Source organism: Castor canadensis, chromosome 8 (assembly GCF_047511655.1).
Source record: "Castor canadensis chromosome 8, mCasCan1.hap1v2, whole genome shotgun sequence".
Taxonomy (NCBI): domain Eukaryota; kingdom Metazoa; phylum Chordata; class Mammalia; order Rodentia; family Castoridae; genus Castor; species Castor canadensis.
The window spans coordinates 154,639,672-154,659,648 of record NC_133393.1 but is presented as its reverse complement, the minus strand read 5'-3'; the positions used below and the strand labels follow the sequence as shown (position 1 = coordinate 154,659,648).

General features: G+C 38.3%; 1 protein-coding gene across 1 annotated transcript in view; it reads right to left on the bottom strand.

Moving 5' to 3' along the window:
* The window catches only part of Atxn10 (ataxin 10), a 134,312-nt gene that overhangs the window by 85,852 nt on the left and 28,483 nt on the right, over positions 1-19,977 (bottom strand). The window contains exons 4-6 of the mRNA XM_020184612.2: positions 13,655-13,751; positions 10,642-10,800; positions 6,011-6,091 (exon numbers count right to left, since the gene is read on the bottom strand). Of these exons, the coding sequence (XP_020040201.1) occupies positions 6,011-6,091; positions 10,642-10,800; positions 13,655-13,751 (337 nt within the window). The remainder of the gene's footprint in view (positions 1-6,010; positions 6,092-10,641; positions 10,801-13,654; positions 13,752-19,977) is intronic.

Here is a 19,977-nt window from a genome sequence, read left to right as displayed (position 1 = left end):
AAACAGCAATTTCCAGCCACATGCAGTGGTGTACACCTGTAATCCCAGCACTTGGGAGGCTGATGCAGAGGATTGTGAGTTGAAGGCCAACCTGAGCAACACAGCCAAATCAACTTGCAAAAGGGCCAAAAAAAGAAAAAGAAATAGCAATCCCTCGTGTGTTTACTGAGTGCTACTAAGAGCTTAATATATTCCAGCTAATTATCACAACAATATCATCAGATGGCTACCATTACTTCCCTTTTCAGGTGAAACAAGGTTCCAGAAAGACAGAGTAACTTATCCAAAATAGTGAGTGGCCCAAACAGCATCTGCCCTTCACCTACTGTGTTTACATGTACATCCTAACCTGAATACTGCACAAGCTGCCTGGCAAGAGCATGTAGTTCACTCTGTTAGTGGTCACCAGGAAGGCAGACTAAAAAGTGCATACATGAATGCTCTCACTCCACAGTAACTGACTATGAGTCTGTATGCAAAATTTTCTCAGCAGCCAGCTACTGTGGCTCACATCTATAATCCCAGTACCTAGGAGGCAAAGGCAGGATGATTCTAAGCTTGAGGGGCTGGCCAGGACTACACAGTAAGACTGGCCCTGTCTCAAAAAAATAGATAAATAAAAAAAATTAAAAAGTTCTTCACCAAATAATCTGCCCCAATTGGCTACCAGCCCCTAGGTGAAGGCATAAGAGCTCCAACAATGAAGAGAGCTAGCACGAGAAGGGAACTTCCACACACAGCACCTCACCATCACTCCCGCCACTCTAGGGAGGCGCTGTGCTTGCTGTTGAGGGCTGTGCAGCCAATGCTTAGTGAATGTGTGTCAGTACTTGTCCACCTGTAAACCTGCTCTAATGCAACAGCTTCCAGGCCAAGCAGATGCTCTGATCGAGTAGGTTGGAGCCACAGTCTGTTTACCTATCTGTGTTCTAAGTTCCTCATGGAAACACTGCCATATCTCACCAGGGTTCTCAAGTGAAGTTCCTCATCTGAGCCCAGAACATGGGAACCAGTCTGCTTGGTTCTTCCAAGGATTCTCGGTGCTCAAGGAGAGAAATCTATTCGGTCTACATTCCTGCTGAGGAACTTAATTCTTTCAGTGCTACTCATCTCCCAAAGAACAACTCTAAACTAGGAATAAACGCAAAAGGAGAACTCTGAGTGCTTCTGACAAGACCCCCAGCCCCTTCTCTCTGGCCCAGGTCTCCACACATCAGCACCCTCAGCTCTTTAACCATTGAGGTCAGTCACCACAAAAAGGTCAGTGCACCCAGGGTACCCCTCAAGCTGAGGACTTGGATACCCAAGCTCCGTGGGCAGGAAGGCCCTCTCCCAATTTAACGACGTCAGCAGCTGACGCAGTTCATGATCTGACTTACTGTCTCTCACCAACAGAACAGAAGCTCCTCAGGGACAGGAGGTTTTGTCTGATGTATTCAGCAGGCACTCAATAAGTACTGGAGCTGCGAGTATAGCTCAGTGGTAGAGTGTTTGCCTAGCATACATGAAGCCCTGAGTTCCATCCCCAGCACCACAAAGAAACATAAAGTAAAATAAAATTAAAAAGTAAAATAACAAATTTGCTCAATGAACCAGTAGCTTTCATTACCAAACAAAGCCCCACCTTGACCTGCTTATGCAGTGCTCTCTCCCCTGCTCTCTCATGAGTATCTTATGTTCCAATTAAACTGGAATTTTCAGTGTTCCCCAAAACACATTCAAAGACTCTTTTCCCTATGCTTGTTGTGTCACTCTTTCAACTGGAAAATGTCCTCTTTGCACAAGGCTGGCAAAACCCTGCCAACCCTGCAGATTCATCAAGTGCTAACTCTTTCTACTTGCTTCAAGGACCAGGTGGCCTAGGGATACCGCCCCTCCCTTCTCCTCTCCCACCCCATGCTCTCAAAGCACTATATTTGTTCCTCTCCCAGTCAGGTCTTGGGTTGCCACTTTGCCTGCCTACAAGCTTCTCTAGCACAGCTTCCCTCAAGAGGCTACACAACCCTTGAGGGGAGAGTAGGCACTGGGGTCTCATTTACACTGGTGTATCCTTCAAGAACAGGGACAGTCAGAAATTATTTACTGAAGTGAATCAAATAATAACATTTTGCTTAGTATCCCCTGTGGGGGATGTAAAAAGTGTCTGTAGTCTTTTCACCGCGTAAAGCACCATGTCTTTCTGAACTAAGGCCCATTTTCATGAATCCTAACTAGTGCAATATATTGAAAAATTTTGCTTGTATTATTAGTATTGTTTCCATGTGTATATACATACAAGTTACAGAGCATGCAAAACAAAAGTATAATCTTAAGCCAAAATGTTTCTATTTGCTCTGTTTTGAAGAGAAGCTGCTGCTGGCAATCTGGCTAAGGCCACAGGGTCACAGGAGGTATGAATTAAACCCAATCCCTGTGAAACTGAGGGCTTGGTTGCCATTCATTCTTCACTTGCTCCCTGAACTGTCATGTAGTGACTGACCACAACATCCAAACACCACACCTGACACGACATTAGTAAGAAACACACTGATCAATGAACATTCAGGAGAAATAAACCACCACGTGAAAGGGAGCAAACACCTCTTCTTAAGGTATCCAATTTGTATGTCCTCACCCATCCTGTGTATTATTGAGTAGTATAAAGTTTTGACACCAACACTACAAGTCTTCTAGGGTGGATTCATTGCTCTAATTAACGTTCGTAAAGGGCTTAGAATAGTCTCTGACTTACATAAGAAGAGTTGTGTACAAACTTGTTAAGAAAAAATATAAATGTTTTATTTTTTGTGGTACTGGGGATGGAACTCAGGGCCTCACTTGAGCCACACCTGTAGTCCTTTTTGCTGTTAGTATTTTTCTCAGATACAGTCTTGTGTTTTTTACCGTCAGATCTCAATCCTCCTGTGGTCACCTTGAAGGTAGCTGGGATTACAGAAGTGCCAATACAGCCGGTCAATATAAATGTATTGACTAATAATGTATTCATAGGAAAAAAAATCTAATACTCAATAGTGCAAAATGGAACTGGTCCTGAAAGTGACATATTTTACATTTAGAACATAATCAATTAAATGTTAAATTTCTGACTTACTATATGTTTACATGTAAAGCAAGCATTTCACAAAGGACAAAGTCTTTCTGCAGACTAACACCTGAACATCTCATTAGTCCTAGAAAAACAGTAACTTAATACCTGGTGATGATGGATAGCAGAACCTTCCCCTACCCTCCATCCAGGCCCAGCTATGCCTCCTGGGAGCTCTGACCAGCTGCTGCCCAAAGGCACAAACAGAACGCAGGGACAGAGGAATCCCTCTGCTGCTCTTCAAATACAGGGACTATAAAATTGTTTTTAGCTGACATAGTTACTCCAAAATAAAGATACCATTATCTCCTACATACAAAGTGATACTTCAGATGAGCAGAATTCCTTTCTTGAATACCATTGTGTTGGGCAACCTTGTTGTTCTCAGCATTTAGCCCAACAGAAATTCAGTGAATCCAAGTTAAAAAAAAAATCATGGGAAAGATAAAGCTCCACAGGCACAAGTAATCTAGCAATACTTTCAAAGGTTCTGATCAATAAAAAAGTACACAACGCACTTCCAATATACGTAATTTATAGATAACCTAGTACTGTCACACTAGATATACTAGATACTAAATATTAACAAAGCTTCATTGATTTCTGGGTTTTCTTATATAATATATAAAAGTACATGTTCTAATATTTACTTTATCATACAACACTCTGGAGGATATTACCCTAGTGACAACTATAAAATCATGGCTGGTCACCAAATAAAGAACAGAGAATTCTATTTGGGAAGATTACAGTTCAAGACCAGTCCTCAGTCGCTTGAAAAAGTTCACGAGACCTCATCTCAACCAATGACTAGGCACAGATAGGAGGATCATGGTCCAGGCTGGCCTGGGCATAAAGTAAGACCCTATCCCAAAAATAAACAATTCAGAAAGGGCTGGTGACTCCCACTGGCTCTTCAGACCCATGGGGACAGTGACTACAGTGCAGCAGATAGGTATAAATGCAAGCTTTCAGGTATACCTGCTCCCTCCAGCACTAATACAATGTGGTATTTTCCAACATAAATAAATTAAACTTACGGGACTGGGGAAAAAAAAGGGGCTGGTGAAATGGCTCAAGTGATAGAGCACCTGCCTGGCAAGTTCAATCCTAGTACCAACAACAACAACAACAACAAAAGGAAGCAACTCAAATATGTATCAATGGATGAGTGGATAAACAAAACATGGTGCACTGAGTGTGTGTGTGTCAAAGATGAGAGCAAACTAGGGAAAAATCAGTTCATAAGATACAGAGATGGTACAAGTGACAAGGCATACTGATATTATGAATAAGAAGGTTCAGGAAAAAGAGTTAAGAGTATCTTTGAGGTTCTCAACTTGGTAGACAATATTAGTCTACCAGACAAACCTTTCATTGAGCAGTTAAAAAATTTACTCACTTATGCTTTCAGTGAGAGAAAAAAAAATTTTTTTTTTTTTTGAGCATCTGCAATGTGCCCAGAAATGCCTGGACAGGTGGACACCAGAGAATAAGAGGGCTCAAATCTTTGCCCTCCTGGTATGTGTAACTCCCTAATGGCAGCATGCTACAAACAAGCAGAACTCAACATGATGTAGGGCTCAACAAATGATAGAAAGGAGCAGTAGCTCTTCTTTGGAAGAAAAGAGAGGGGAGGAAGAGGCTCAAGAGCAAGACCCTGCATGAAGAAGGAAGTACCTGGCACATTTTCTTCATACATGAAAACGGGAAATCTTAAGTATCTCCTCTTCATCCGGTTATATCATGAATCAATTTTTAAATATCATTTAGCAGGAACATAGAAAATATAAATTTGAATACTAAGTTTCAATTAATAAAACTCTCCATCGGTTCAGGTATTCCTTACTGCAAAGCAATTACTAACTTTTCGTGTTTCATGTTACTTATTTTAGGTCAAAAATGACAATTAAATTTTTTCCACAAGAGAGGTATGCATATGGTGGGGATGGAGGAGCAAGAATATTGGATTTATAAACCTGGTACTTAAATTGACTTTATTTTTTTTCTTATATTTATATGTACATACAATGTTTGGGTCATCTCTCCCTCCCTTCCCCCCACCCCCTCCCTCACCCCCCTTTATACTGACTTTAAAATCATCAACTTTTCCTTTTTGTTAAATATAAGAAAAAAACTTAACAAAAACCTACAAAGAAGTGACCAAAGCTTAATTGTTGGAACCTAAATACATAGTAAGAATTCCATAAACACTGCAATTATACAATTTGTGGCTACAATCAAAAAGATTATCAAATATTTAAGTTTTTGATGATTAGATCAGTGATTTCTCATTAAGTTTTTTGTTAAGGCAACCTCTCTAATAAGATTAGGAAACACACATGCAATTGAAATGGAAAGTATGCTACAAATCATTTTCTTCATTCCTCTTATTTTATAGATCAAGAAACTGAATCCAAGCACGGTTAAAGACCTGGCTACATCCATGTAAAGAATTACTACTACAACAAGGCACAAAACAAGGTTTCAGCACTTCCTACTACTGTAACTGTAAGAGTATAGACAGATGTCAGTTTTCTTTTTGTCTGAATTATGATTCAGAAGACTACAGAGTAAATTCCAAATAATCACACCAGTGACATAGACTAATAGGCACATCTGAAATATACAACTGTAATTCATAGTTGTATAAACTGCCAGTATAAAATCAAGGCACAAACATAAAATTTTTTTTGCAAACTTTTTTTTTTATATGCTTTTACTCAATGATAGCACCTACCGAATTCTGCAAATCTATGTAAATCACTGCCTGTTGTGGCTAAGCCAAGCAATGCAAAACCAGCACCACACTTGTACTTAAGAGTCCTGTGCCAACTGATAAACCACACTGTTTTTCAGTCCGGACTGCAGATTACTCCATACGTAATGCTAAAGACTCAAAACCACACTGGGTTTTGGGGTTACCTTTCTTGATTGCTCAGTTTGGCATACATGGCTTGCACCAATTCCGGGCTTTTCAGAAAGTGGTCTGTAATAATCAAGAACCTAAGGGGAAAAGGGTGGGGGAGAATTTGGTTATTACAAACAGTAATTCAGACACATCCTTATCTACTGTGTATCTATCTTATACATAAAAGCATTTCACTTTATTAAACTTTTTATTTTGCTATATCTTAAATGTTTTCCTATTAACTCAAAGGGAAAAAAATCCTTAAAATATTTCTCTCCAGTTTTACAGCTGAAAATTTTATTGAAATAATTCACATTGATGAAAGTGGGAAAAAGATGGGGGGGGTGTTATAGCTTTACCAATGTTGAGAAAGGAAATTTCTTCCCTGTGAACAGTAATATGAATAGACAGAAAACAACTGCACTGTTTTAGTCAAAAGCTTAGTGCTGTAAGATGAGGCAGAGAAACAGACGTGATACTTTTACTTAAAGATATGCCAACAATGCAGTGATGAATCCTGGCTTGATTTTCCCTATTTAAGAGTTCTCAAGTTACCAAGAAAACATCCTCATTGTCAAGCAATGTGCTCATGTGAAGTTAAGAGATCAACTATGGAAGCCCAAAGGCAAAGATTATAAGGCATATTTCTTCAAAGTATTGCTGTGACATCTGAAGACACGGAATAGTAGTATTAATACTATATTGACCAGAGGGCATCTGAATTAAAGATTCAAGAACTAAGGAACACAATGTTTATGACCAAGTTATAGCAGTAAGAGTTGACTCTAACATATCAACTGCATCGCCACAGTCTATTTAATCACTTGTTAACAAGCAAAAGCAGCATCTTTCAGTGTGAGAACCAAGTGAAGCACATCAGCTGCCACCCCATGCTGTCCTTCATGCCAAACCAAAATCTGGGCTATGGATATACATCAGTGGCACACTGCTTGTACAGCTTGCACAACACCCTGGGTCCCCAACACTGCCCTGCTCACTGCAAAAAAAAAAAGGCAAAATCTAAACAGGTATGCTACTTTTCTACAAACTTTAAAATGGCTGGTCAACACTTGGATGTAAAATATTTCTAAAAATAATATGTAATATTAAAGTATTTCAAATGGTATTCATGCCAATTTAGGTAGGTCATCAAGCTGTAACAATTTGAATTCATGCATTCCAAGCTGGGCTCACAAATAAAACTGGGATGCTAAAGCTCATTCACAGAATTCAGCTACTTAGAAATCAAAGTATTTTCCCAGAAGTATATTCATTCAAAAACACAACGGTCAAGCTGTATGTGGTGGCACATACCAGTGATCTTAGCATCCTGAGGCACAGGGTTTCTAGTTCAAGGCCAACCTGAACTACATCATGAGACCCTGTCCCAAAAATTAAAAAAAAAGAAAATCCAAAAACCTCACAATATTTGAAGTACTATGGCAGGGTCTAGAACACAAGTCTGACTTCCAAAAATATTCTCTGAACAGTGGAGAAAGACCCACATACAGACAAATCATTACAGAAGAATGTGTTAAGTGCAAATGTAGGTACACATCATGGATTACAGAAACAGCACAATATATCTAGCCAGTGAGCTGGGGGAAGAGGGCCAAAGGACAGGACTGGGACAGGAGATTAGAGAGGTTACAAGGGGAATTCTGTGAGACCCTGGGAGAAAAGAGAAGGAAGAGCATAACATTAGAGGGAAACAAAAACTTAGAAAACAGCTGCATGAGGGAAAAGATAAACAGTGTTTTCTCAGGGAACCCTAAGCCACCAGACCCACTGCTTATATCCAATGACTTTTCAGCTATGTGACCCAATAAATTCCATTTTGTGCTCATGCTATCTCAACTGTTCTTCAATTACTTAGATCCAGAAGAATATAACTACATAATACTTAGCACATGCCAGATGCTATCTTACTAAGGATCCAAAAACAAACAACATTAATCTTGCCATCAGGAAGCTCACAACCTAATGAACAATTAAGCACATTCAGTTCTGTGACACAGGGAGGCCCACATGCTGCTGGATAACAGAAGGGCAACAGATTCACAGTACAAGAGGAAGGACAATTATGCTCATCTACCTCATTTCCTAACATTTAAGCTGACAATAACATGTACATGCATGAGGCAGAAAATATCCCTAGAGCAACAGGATATTAGTCTGGAAATGAAACTTTCTCATGCAAGTAAGTCAACTAGTTAACCCAAATATGAACAGAAAATAATGCTTTATTCACAGTTATAATTTCATTTTCATAGAGAAATTGGTACAATCTCAAAAGAATGAGCAAAGTTTATTTTGTAAGGCTAAAACTAACAATTCGCGGCTCTCTTTTAGATGCAAACCTACTCCCTGAAAATCAACAATTTCATAATACGCGTCACAGTAAAAAGGGACACTCCTTCAAGTTTGGTATATTTTTCAATCCTCTCTGCTATCTACTAGTTGTGTGACTTTAGCCAAGCTGACTCTCATTTGTACAGTGTGGCACACAATACACTCAAGGATGACAAATGTGAAAGCAAGACCCCACCAAACCACAGGATCAGCAAGAGGTGGCCCTACCTTCTCTACTGTGTAATTCTATACTGACTCACGTCAATTCTAATGCATATTTACTGTCGGATTTAGATGAATTAAAAATAGGAACTTTGGATTCATCTAGGGTTATCTAAAAGTATGAAAACATCTTCCACACCTACAAAGAAGCAAACACTTTCAGAAAGACATTATGCCAATAATTCAAACCAAATGTAGTACCAATGACTTCCTCGCCTACACCCTCCTGTGACTCTAGTATATCCAAACAAAAAAACCCAGAGTTACTGAAATCTCAAGTTTGTCCCTTTCTAAAAAAAAAAAAAAAAGAAGAAATAAAAAGACAATAAACCAGTAAGTTCTGAGATTGGGTAGTTTGGTGCTGTTTGTCAGATCTCTTATGATGGAAGGGCAAAGGGGGGGGCCCTCTTCTCTGATTTTCAGGTATGAGTCAGATACACAGTTAAAACTAACAATTTTTTGGAGGCCTCTGATAGTCTGTGATCTCACTGTCTGTTTACCAAAGGCTGCAGCTGGACTGCAGGAGGTATCAGCTGACTATGACTACACATTCCTCCTTTTTTCTGCCTAGTGATCTTTGGTAACTTTTAACTTAAGCTAATCTAAAGTACATTTCATATTTTGCTCATTATGACCTTGGTCCTTATTCCAAACAGTTGAAATATGGATTCCAGGTACTTATCAAATAAAACAGAATTTACAGAAAATTTCTCTGAGCAAGCTGACTATAATGACTCATCCTGTCACGTTACACCTCTATATTGAGGGATATTTTCTAAGTCAAATACATCATAATATTTTCATGTAGCAACTTCTGTTTGTTTGTATATAGTAATTCAAATACAAATGAATGTTCAGAAAAATAAGTAACTTTAAATTTAGGTATAATTTCAACAGAATAATGAGTTCACTGAAAGAGGCCCAAATTGAAAAAGTTTAAACCTCATTTATGAACACAAGCAGAATTAAAGGCAGCTCAAGAATTAACACCTGGAAGCAACCTCTACCTAAATACCCTGACTACTGTGAGGAACACAGCCTCAAAAACAGACTTCAAATAAACAGAAGGCTACTAAAACAGAAACAATAAATACAAAGGTAAATTCCTACATACATAAAACAAAACAGAAATTCTGAAGAATTTTATAATGAGAAAGGGTCAATAGAGACCTAAGTGTTTATAACACACATGTGTAACACAGATATATATGTAGAAGGAAAGGATAAAGTGTATAGGGTTGAAAAGGTATTCAAACGAATAATGGCTGAAACTTTCCAAATTTCATGAAAAACATAAACCTACAGATTCAAGAGACTGAGAGAACCCCAAAAGGAATACACATAAAGAACTCTATGCCAAAACATCATCGACTTCTGAAAAGACAAAGAAAAATCTTAAAAGCAACTAGAGAGAAATCACACATTCTTGTGGGGAGGGTGAGACATCCAGAGACAACTTTACATGAATGGCAGAGTGTCACATTTACACACCACTCCCAAGGATTGATACCAACTTCTAATCTTTAATGAACCACCTACTGCAGCCACCGTGGTTCCGAAGGTAAGGAGCTATTTTCTCATGCTGAGAACATCCTTCCCCCAGTCACTGTATTAAAGAACGTCCTATCCTTCAGGCACAACCCAAACTTCAACTCTTTCACAAATTCTGCAGGTCCTGCTCAAAATTTTTTTCTCATTTTGTCAACCAAATGTTAAGTTTTAACTTATGGTAAAATTATCATAATTTGAATTTTTACTTAAAATCTCTACAAGGGGACTGGTTGGGGGTGTAGCTCAGTGGTAGAATACTTGCCTAGAATGCACAAAGCCCTAGGTTCAATCCCAGCACTATAAATAAGTAAAAGACCAGTTGTAATAAGCTGGGTGCAATGGTTCACATCTATAAGCCCAGCTATTGGAGAGCCAAAGTAAGAAAACAGGGGCTCAAGGCCAGCCTGGGCAACAGGCAAGCCCCTGTATCAAAGATCAAAGTAATAGTAATAATAACACCAGGAGGAAAGTAATTTGTTAGAATGTCCTTAAGTAACCACATTTCTAACAGGACACTTACGGCCATTCTGACTCTGGCTGCTTTTGGTGAGCTTCTATGACATTGATTGCAATATTGAGGTTCTCTTCCAGTTCTTTCATTCTTTCAGGATTGAGAGATGTGAACAAAATCATTGAACAGTAGGCAACAATTTTTTTGTCTGGATGATTTAAGCAAGACCTTTCAAACAAAGAGATGAGATTTTTAGTCTAATTTTCCAACATGATAAAATACAATTATAACACAAAATAGTAATTCCATTAGCAAATTCAGTACACAGTGATGTATTTGATAAAGATTTAATAAATTATTTGATTAAGATTCATAATGCTTTGAAACAAGAGTATTATTTGCCATAAAAATAAAAATAGCAATATATTAAATCACAAGAAAAAGTTGCAGCTGACTCAGAACTCAGAAGCAAAACCAAATTAACATGATAAGAGAAAAAGGTGAAAGTGATCACATTCACAAAACATTAAGATGCGCATTCTTCTTTCCTCTCTGCTTAATAAACCTTTGCTCTTTTGCTAAAAAAGAAACAAAAACAAAAAAACTCATTCTTGTTGGAAACAAAGACCATTTAAGACTACAGTCATTTTTTAACAGTCAGGCAGAACAGTATCTAGTGAATAGGTGGTACAGTGGCAGGAAAAAGGAAGCTGAAGTCAACAGCCTCAGTACAATTCCTAGCTCATCTTCCCATCCACCTACCTACTTACCAAATGCCAATCACATCATGGCTCAAGACTATGGCAGAAGTTTGGCTGGGTTTTTTCCATTTAAACTTTGTAAGCCAGGCATGGTGGTACATGCCTGTAATCCCAGCAGCTCAGGAGGCTGAGGCACAGTGGTGAGAGTTCCAGACCAGCCTAGAGGTACACAGCAAGCCCCTGTCTCTAGAAGAAACTTCCTAACACTCTACTAAGGAAGGTATTATCCACAGGTTACAGATGGGGAATCAGCCTCACTTGCCCAATGGCACAAACCTGCGGAAACTGGAATTCAATGCTGACTGGACTTGTCTCATATATGCATAGTGAAATCACATAACCTTTCTGGTATGTTTTCTGATATAAAAAAATGAAAGCTCTTTTCTAACTATCTCACAAAGCATCTGTGAGGACCAAATGAGGTAATATAAAAGTACCAAGTAAACTATTGAGACTGATATCTTTTCAAGGGCCTCCTCTTTGTTTTTCCATCACAGCCTGGATTTATCCTAATATATCAGTTCTTACACTACAATATACTTGTGTTCCTTTATTTCTCCCATGTAAGTATGTAATCCTTAAGAGTACAAATATATCCAAGTTACCAACGTATTCTGGTCACCCAACTCAAGACTCACCAAATACTATGTGCTCCAAATGTGTTTTTTTTTTTTAATAAATTCTTGCCAAGCATGGTGGTACACACTTATAATCCCAGCTACTCAGGAGGCAGGGGCGGGAAGATCAGTAATTTGAGGCCAGTCCAGGCAAAGTTAGTGAAACCCTATCTCAGAAACAAACATTTTAAAAAATAAATAAAAAGGACAGAGGTATGGCTCAAGTGGTAGAGCACTTGCCTAAGGAGTGTAAGGCCCCGGGTTCAATCACCAGTATGGAAAAAAAACAAAACTTCTCAAAAGTAATGTGTATTTCTATAGCTTGAGTTTCATGATCCTTTTCTGCCACCTACACACCTAAGCTAATTATTAGCCATAAGGGACACACACACACATATCTTGCAAGTATTTGAGAGATGTACTTAGTAAGCTAGAAGTGAATTAGAGTTTATCTGATCCTAACACCATACTTTACAGCTAAGCACAGAAAACCTTCACAACCAGGCAAGACAGCCCAGAAAAAACTTCAGCAACACGCTTAGGACTGCAGGCTCTGGATCTAGACAGCAGCACTGGGTTCTCAATCCCACTGTGCCATTTACCAGCAACAAACTACTGCAGGTAGGTATGTACCACTTACCTACAGCGCTGCTGTAAGAACAGGAATAAAACACACACAACACCCAGCTCAGGCACTTACAAATGTTGTTGCTATCCTACTGTTCACACTGGTGCAGCCAGCACTCGCCCTACTCAAGGGCACCAGAGTCTCAACTAGTTTAAAACATTAGTACATCACCAGGAAAAGATTCAGGATCCACTCTAGACAGACACACTAGTAATCTACTTCTTGCAGCAATAATCAATTAGACTGGTTATGCACATCTTAAATTAATAAATGGACTGGTCATTCTTTTCTTACACTGACAAATGGCCTGGATTATCTATTTCTCACAGTGATAAGCAAACGGATTACCTATTTCTTATACAGAAAAAGAAAAAAGCAGGGTAATTACCCACTTTTCACACTATCCACATCTTACATTCAGAAACAGACTGGTTATCCATACTTTACATTAAAACTTATCAGCTATCCATATCTCCTCTCACAATTCTCCTCTATCAAAACATACAGCATTATGCTGTGCACACAAGTGCACAATAAGTAAACAAAGGATTACTTCATTGCCCATACATTGATAGTTCATATTTAATTTTTTTTCTTGTAAATCTCAGTGCCCTTAACAATGTTACTTATTTACCCATGACTTTTACTTTCTTTTTCTTGGTTCTTTTTGTTTGTTTGGGTTTTTTTTTTTGGTGGCACTGAGGTTTTGAACTCAGGGCCTCGCACTTGCTAGGCAAGTACTCTACTTCCTGAGCCACTCCACCAGCCCGTGTTTTCTTAAAAGTAAAGACACATACAGTCAAGGGTTTGCATCTTGTATATTGCTTAATGAATGTTCAGATACACACACGTCATGGAACCACTACCCAGATCAAGACACAGCGCCCTGTAGGACCCAACAGTCTCCCTCCCACCCTCTCTCAGCTGGTACCTACCTGTTATCAAGATGAAGGACATCTGTTGTCCTGAATTCTATTGCTCGATAGGTTAGCTTTTCATGTTCCTTAGCGTCATGTAAATGAAATTATAGCCATAATCTTTTCAGGATTCAGAAAAATTCTTATCGATATACTTACATGAAGAGTTCTGGGAAAGCATGCACCCAGACAATGGATTGGGAATCTTCATTACGTGAAGCAACATTGCCTAAAAACTGCAGGCCACAGCGAAAAGCTAGGAATACATAAAAGTACAAAACAAAGATATGTGATTAAACACAATGAATGAATAAATCTGAGTAAGAAATATCTCCCATGTTATTAAATAGAAGTTTCTGCTCCTTTCTTTTAAAATATAAAGATCTCTCTCCACAATGAACCAATTCTTTCTACAACTTCTTAAAAAAAGGTTGCAAACGTGAATACGAATATACTTTTAATTAAATATTATTAAAATACGTATTCCAACTAAAAGACAGCTACAAGACAAACATGATGGCACATACCTGCAATCCTGGCACTCAGAAGGCTAAAGCAGGAGGATCACAAGTTTAAGGATAGCCAGGGCTACACAGCTAGACACTGTCTCAAAACTTAAAAAAAAAAGACTTCTACACTTAAGACTGGATTTTTAAAATTCTAATTGTATGCTATTTAAAACAGGTATGTATCTACTACTTGGGATAGGGAGACAAGAGGGTCACAAGTTCAAGGCCAGCTCAAGCAAAGTGAGACCCTATCTCAAAGTACACACACACCAAAATAAATAAATAAATAAAAGGACTGGGGGTGTCACTCAAGAGGTAAAACAACTGCCTAGCATGCATGAGGCACTGGGTTCAACCCCCAGTACATTGAGAGGAAAAAAGACATTTAAAACATAAGGTTACACATGTACCAGGGAAGTATCAGCCCCAAAAAAAGTCAAATAAAACTTAATGCGAAAGGCATTACTGGAAATTGTTCTAAATAGTCATTACAGAATAATTTAATTTATCAGAAAAATACAACAATTTTAAACTGGAACCTAGCCTCAAATATAAAGAAAACCTAACTAAAAAAGAAAACAGATGATAATTAAATTGAGCACTTAAAAGATACCTTTCTCAGCAATTGCTACAACAAACAGACAAAAATATCCATATATTTAAAAGCTCTGAATACAATTTAATAATATCCTAGCTGCTATTTAAATTGTTCACCAAATAAAACTGCAAAATACTGACCAAAATTTCAGAACAGTGACAACAACAAATGCTGACAAGGATGTGGAGAAACAGGATCTCTCCCTTCACTGACAGTGGGAATCCAACATGGCCCAGCCTCTTCGAAAGAATGGAAATTCTTACAAGGCTAAACATGTTCTTATCTATGGTTCAGCAATACAATTCCTCCCACAGGAGCTGAGGTTCATGTCCACTCGAAAACCTGCACACCATGTTTACAGCAGCTTTACTCATAACTGTCAAAACTTGGAAGCACATTTGTCCTTTCCTTTATCCATTCATTTGTCCTTTAAATGAATGGATACAGAATCTGTGGTATATCCAAACAATAAAATATTATTCAGCACTAAAAAGAAATGAGCTATCAAGCCAAGAAAAAGACATGTAAGAAACTTAAATTACTAAGAGACTTAAATTACTATTACTAAATTAAAGAAGCAAATCTGAAAGTTCTATACTGTATGACTCCAACCATAGGACATGCTGGAAAAGTCAAAGTGGTGAGGCAGGAAAAAAAAAATTAGGGGTTGCCAAGGGTTGGAGGGGAGGAAAGGATGAATAGGCAGAGCACAAAGGATTTTCAGGCCAGTGAAACTGTTCTGTATGATACTATAACAATGGGTACATGTCATTACTCATTTGTCCAAACTCACAGAATATATGCCACCAACAGTGAACCCTATTATATGAACTATGGAGTTTGGGTGATAACAATGTATCAATGTAGGTTCATCAGTTATAACAAATGTGCCACTCTGGCAGAGGATGCTGATAGTGAGGGAGGCTGCGCACATGGGAAGGAAGGTGACATGTATGAAATCTCTATACCTTCCTCTCAATATTGTTGTAAACCTAGAATTGCTATTACATACTCTATTATAAGACTTATTATAAGACTGTAAAATAAAATTGTTTAGTGAAGTTCCTCCAAAAACCTCAGTTTGATTCCCGACTTAGTGTGCATCTGGACAAGTACACTGACCTTTGTGGGATCCAGTATCCTTATCATATGATGGGGATGCTATGTGGGGTTGACTATGGAGTTTTGTTGGGATGAATGTGAACTCAGTAACTGTAGAACAAAAGTAGGGAACGGACCCTCGTTACAGCTCACAGTTAATTTAATAAACGTTAGTTTAAAACGTCAGAGTAAACCACTGGGTTTAGTGTTTACCTCGCACACACAAGGCTCTGGGTTCGATAACCTAGAACCGCAAAAAAAAAAAGCCAAACTTCCAACTGTGAAATGAAAACTTACGTTTGCTCCTGTGCTCAGAGGCTCTAAATAGAAACTTTGAGTGCTCACTGTGTTGGCCCTTCTCCAAACTTACTTGGGAGACAGGTACTTTTATCCTCTCATCAGCAGATAGAAAACCAAGGTCCAGGGAGGTGACTTGACCAAAGTCCCATGACTATCAAAGCACCTTCTTTCAGGGCTTTATCCCTGACTACATCAACCCACATGGTAAGAATGCTATCTTATGTCTATCAGAATCTCTAACTGGTAGTTACGTATGAATTTCATCAACAAAAACAGAAAATTGAGCAACAAAAAAACCTAGGGAATATGCAGTCTTCTCAAGGGCTTACAGCAAACTGCAAAACATTTCCCAACATAACAAAGCCTAAAACAATGCTCAACAAAATTATTTTGGCAGTACTGGTGTTTGAACTCAGAACCTTGTACTTGCTAGGAAGGCACACTACCACTTGGACCAGGCCCCCCAGCAATGCTCAAAAAATTTTAAAGGACTGATGCACCACAAATGATACACCAAAAATTTATGTGAGGCATAAATACCAAAAATTATCATAAAGCCCTACATGTTTAAAATGTTAAGAGATACACTTCCAAATAATCTGTACAGGCAAAAAAAAAAAAAATGGAAAATATTGTGAAATAAATGTTAACAAGATTAAAAACTCATACTTAGAATATAGTTAAAACAGTACATAGTGGAAAATTTATAATTTTTAAATGCATACAATGGAAAAGAAGAATGACAAAAATAAATAAGCATGCATTTCAAGAAAAGAAAGTTAAAATAATCCAAGAAAATGAAGGAAAGAAATAAAATAAATTATTAAAATTGAAAATGATCATAAAATATAGAGCATCAAGGAAGCCAAATTTTGATTCTTCAATAAGCCCAAAACTGACCAGCCTCTGGGGAGACTGATAGGAAAGAAAAAGCAAATTATAAAGAAGTTATATGTCAAAAATGAAAAAGAAGATATGGTTGCACATCTTACAGACATGAAAAAAAATTAGAAGATACTATAAATAACATTATGCCAAAACTATATGGAAAATTCTGGAATATAACAAAAACTGATTTTTAAAATTTTTTGAAAAATATTCGGGAAGACTGAAAACTCTCAAACACACTAGGGCAATTGAGTCAATAGCCAATCCTTTCACACAAAGAAAATTCTAACCCAGAGAGTCTCACTGGCAATTTCTACTTAAGGAAGAAGTAATTTCAAGTTAACACAGAGAACAGATTCCCAAACCAAACTTATGAGGCTAGCATAACTACAACATAAAATCAGAACAAGGACAGTGTGAGGGAGAAAACAGCAGAACTCATGTAAAAACACTAAATATGCTAAGAAAATGACCACAGTAAGTTAAACGCATACCTGCATTGAAAAACTGCATTTACATTAGAAAATCAAAATTTATGACTCAACAGCATTAACCTACAAAGCATAAAAGTCTTATGATCTAAAATACTAAAGAAAACATATTTGGTAAACTCAACATCCATTCATAATTAAAAATAGAAAAAAATAAACTAACAAATATTAAAAAGGGGTCTTCTCTTTATTATTTTGTTACATTTTAGTGGGTTTCCCCATGACATTTTTATATACGTATAAATTGTATTTTGATCATATTCACACCACTCCCCACCCCCTATATCTCACCCCAGTCTCACCTTCTTTTATCCCCCTCCCCCTTCCCACTGGTCCCTTTCCTCTTCCTAAACAGTGGCCAGAGGGGCAGGCTTCCTTTAACCTAAAAAGGAGTATCAACAAAAAAAATCTAAAGCACATATAATTAATGGACAACTTCTGTGACAAAGAACATTCCTTCTGAAAGGGAGACCTGCTATCAACCATTTCTAATCAACACTGTACTGAAAACCACAGCTAACAAGACAAATAAAAGACCTAAGAACTCAAAAGGAACAAATGAAACTATCATTTTCCCCCACAGATAAATAATGTATGTATAAAATATTTTAAATGTATGTAAGTTCTTGCATTTATAAGAGAGCTTACAAAAGTTGCTAGACAAAAACTAAATATAAAAAAATCATTAACACATCTGTGTACAAGGAACAAATTTTAAAAAAACACTAATATACCACTTACAAAAGCATAAAAAATGTAACTGAAAGTGGCCAGGCACAGAAGCTCAATTCTATATTCCTAGCTACTTGGGAAGCAGAGATCAAGAGGATTGTAGCCGGAGGCAAGCCTTGGCAAAAAGTTCAGGGAGACCTCATCTCAACCAATGGCTGGGCAGTGGCAGGGGGCACAAAAGGGAGGATCAATCACAGTCCAGGCCCAGCCAGGGCATAAAGTGAGACCGTATATGAAAAAACATCTAAAGCAAAAGGAGCTGACAGAGTAGCTCAAGTGGTAGAACACCTGCCTAGCAAGCATGAGGCCCTAAGTTCAACCCCCCAGAAAAAAAGCAGATATTCAGGCAGTTCATGCAAGGAGAGCAGGGCAGAATAGGATAATGCTTAAAGCACTTCTGAATCCCTGAGAGCCCCCTACTCTAGAGCCCCCTGCTCTAGCCGGTTCCATGAGATCCAGGATTTAACGAAAAGGCCAATGCCCTCAGGGCCTTGCTACAGCACTATGACTAGTGTCTAAACTGAGCTGACAAACTGAGCCCCACTGTCCGCTCCTTTAAAAGTAGTTCACATCAGGACCATGGAGAGAAGGACCCTGCTGAGGAACTGAACCCAAGATCAACAAATCAACAAATCAACAGTACCAAAAGTGACACTAACACTACTGGGTGCTGTCTACAGGACTGACACTCTTGTCTGGCACTATCAGCTCATCTAATCCCCTAACAACCTTATACAGTGGGTGCTAAGCACAGAAGGTTCAGACAATTTGCCCTCAAAGTCAGGAAGCCTGTACACAGTACAATGGCAAAAACAGAGGCCTTTTCACCCAGGACAGGAATCCAGGCTAACTGGAAAAGGTGAAAAACAAGGAAATTTGAGTTACAATGGGAAGATTCTGCCCAAGAAAAGGAAACTGCCACCATTTCACCAGCAAGTGGTCTAATGTTCTAGGCGCTGCAAGCCAAGACAAGGATGTTAGCCCACTGCTCTACCCAAAGGCAGTCCTCTCTCCTGGAGCTTTCCTCTATCACCCTGTCACAAGCTCCAGCCTCAGCACAGGTCAGGCCCAAGCATAAGCAGGACCGCCAGCTCTGCACCTCACTGCTCCTGTACCATAGTGCTGCTGAACCTCAAGGGCAGAGTGGTGAGGAATACCAGGAACACTGGTAAGTGATGTGCCTATATTATGCATTTACTCATACCAACAACTGGCTGTTCAAAGAACAGTTGCAAAACTGTGGCCAGAAGTAAAACTTATAACTAACACAAAAAGGGCTGGCAAAGTGGCTCAGGTGGTAGTGCGCCTGCCTGGCAAGCATGAGGCACTGAGTTCAACACCCCAGTACTGCGCACAAAAAAAGAACTAAAATATAGAAGTTGGATACAAAACTGCAAGCATATTCATAGCAACAGATATAAATAATGAAAAAGACAATAAAACCATCAACAGAATTGTGATTATTTTCCTTCTATATTTCTGCTTTTAAAAATGAGTCTGCAATAAGCATACATTAAATGATTAAATGTTTATAATATAAAAATAACAATGTTTTCCAGGTAAGCCATAATTTTAAAGATACTTATACTTCTACTGAATACTTTATAATAGTAACACTCAAATATGTGCAAAATTTTATACCCAAAAAAAGCTAACAGTGTAAGCTTGTCTGAAAAGCTCACTGACCCAACAGTTCAGCAGGCAAATAGAAACAAGCACTGTGAATCAGAACACCACTACGGAAACGCAAAGGCTTTCAGATGTCCTCGCAGAGGAAAAGACAACTCCAAAGAAGAGAGAGAACAGCTTATCAACTGATCTTTATGTAAGTATGACAAATGTCACAAAGCCTCCAAAACTCCC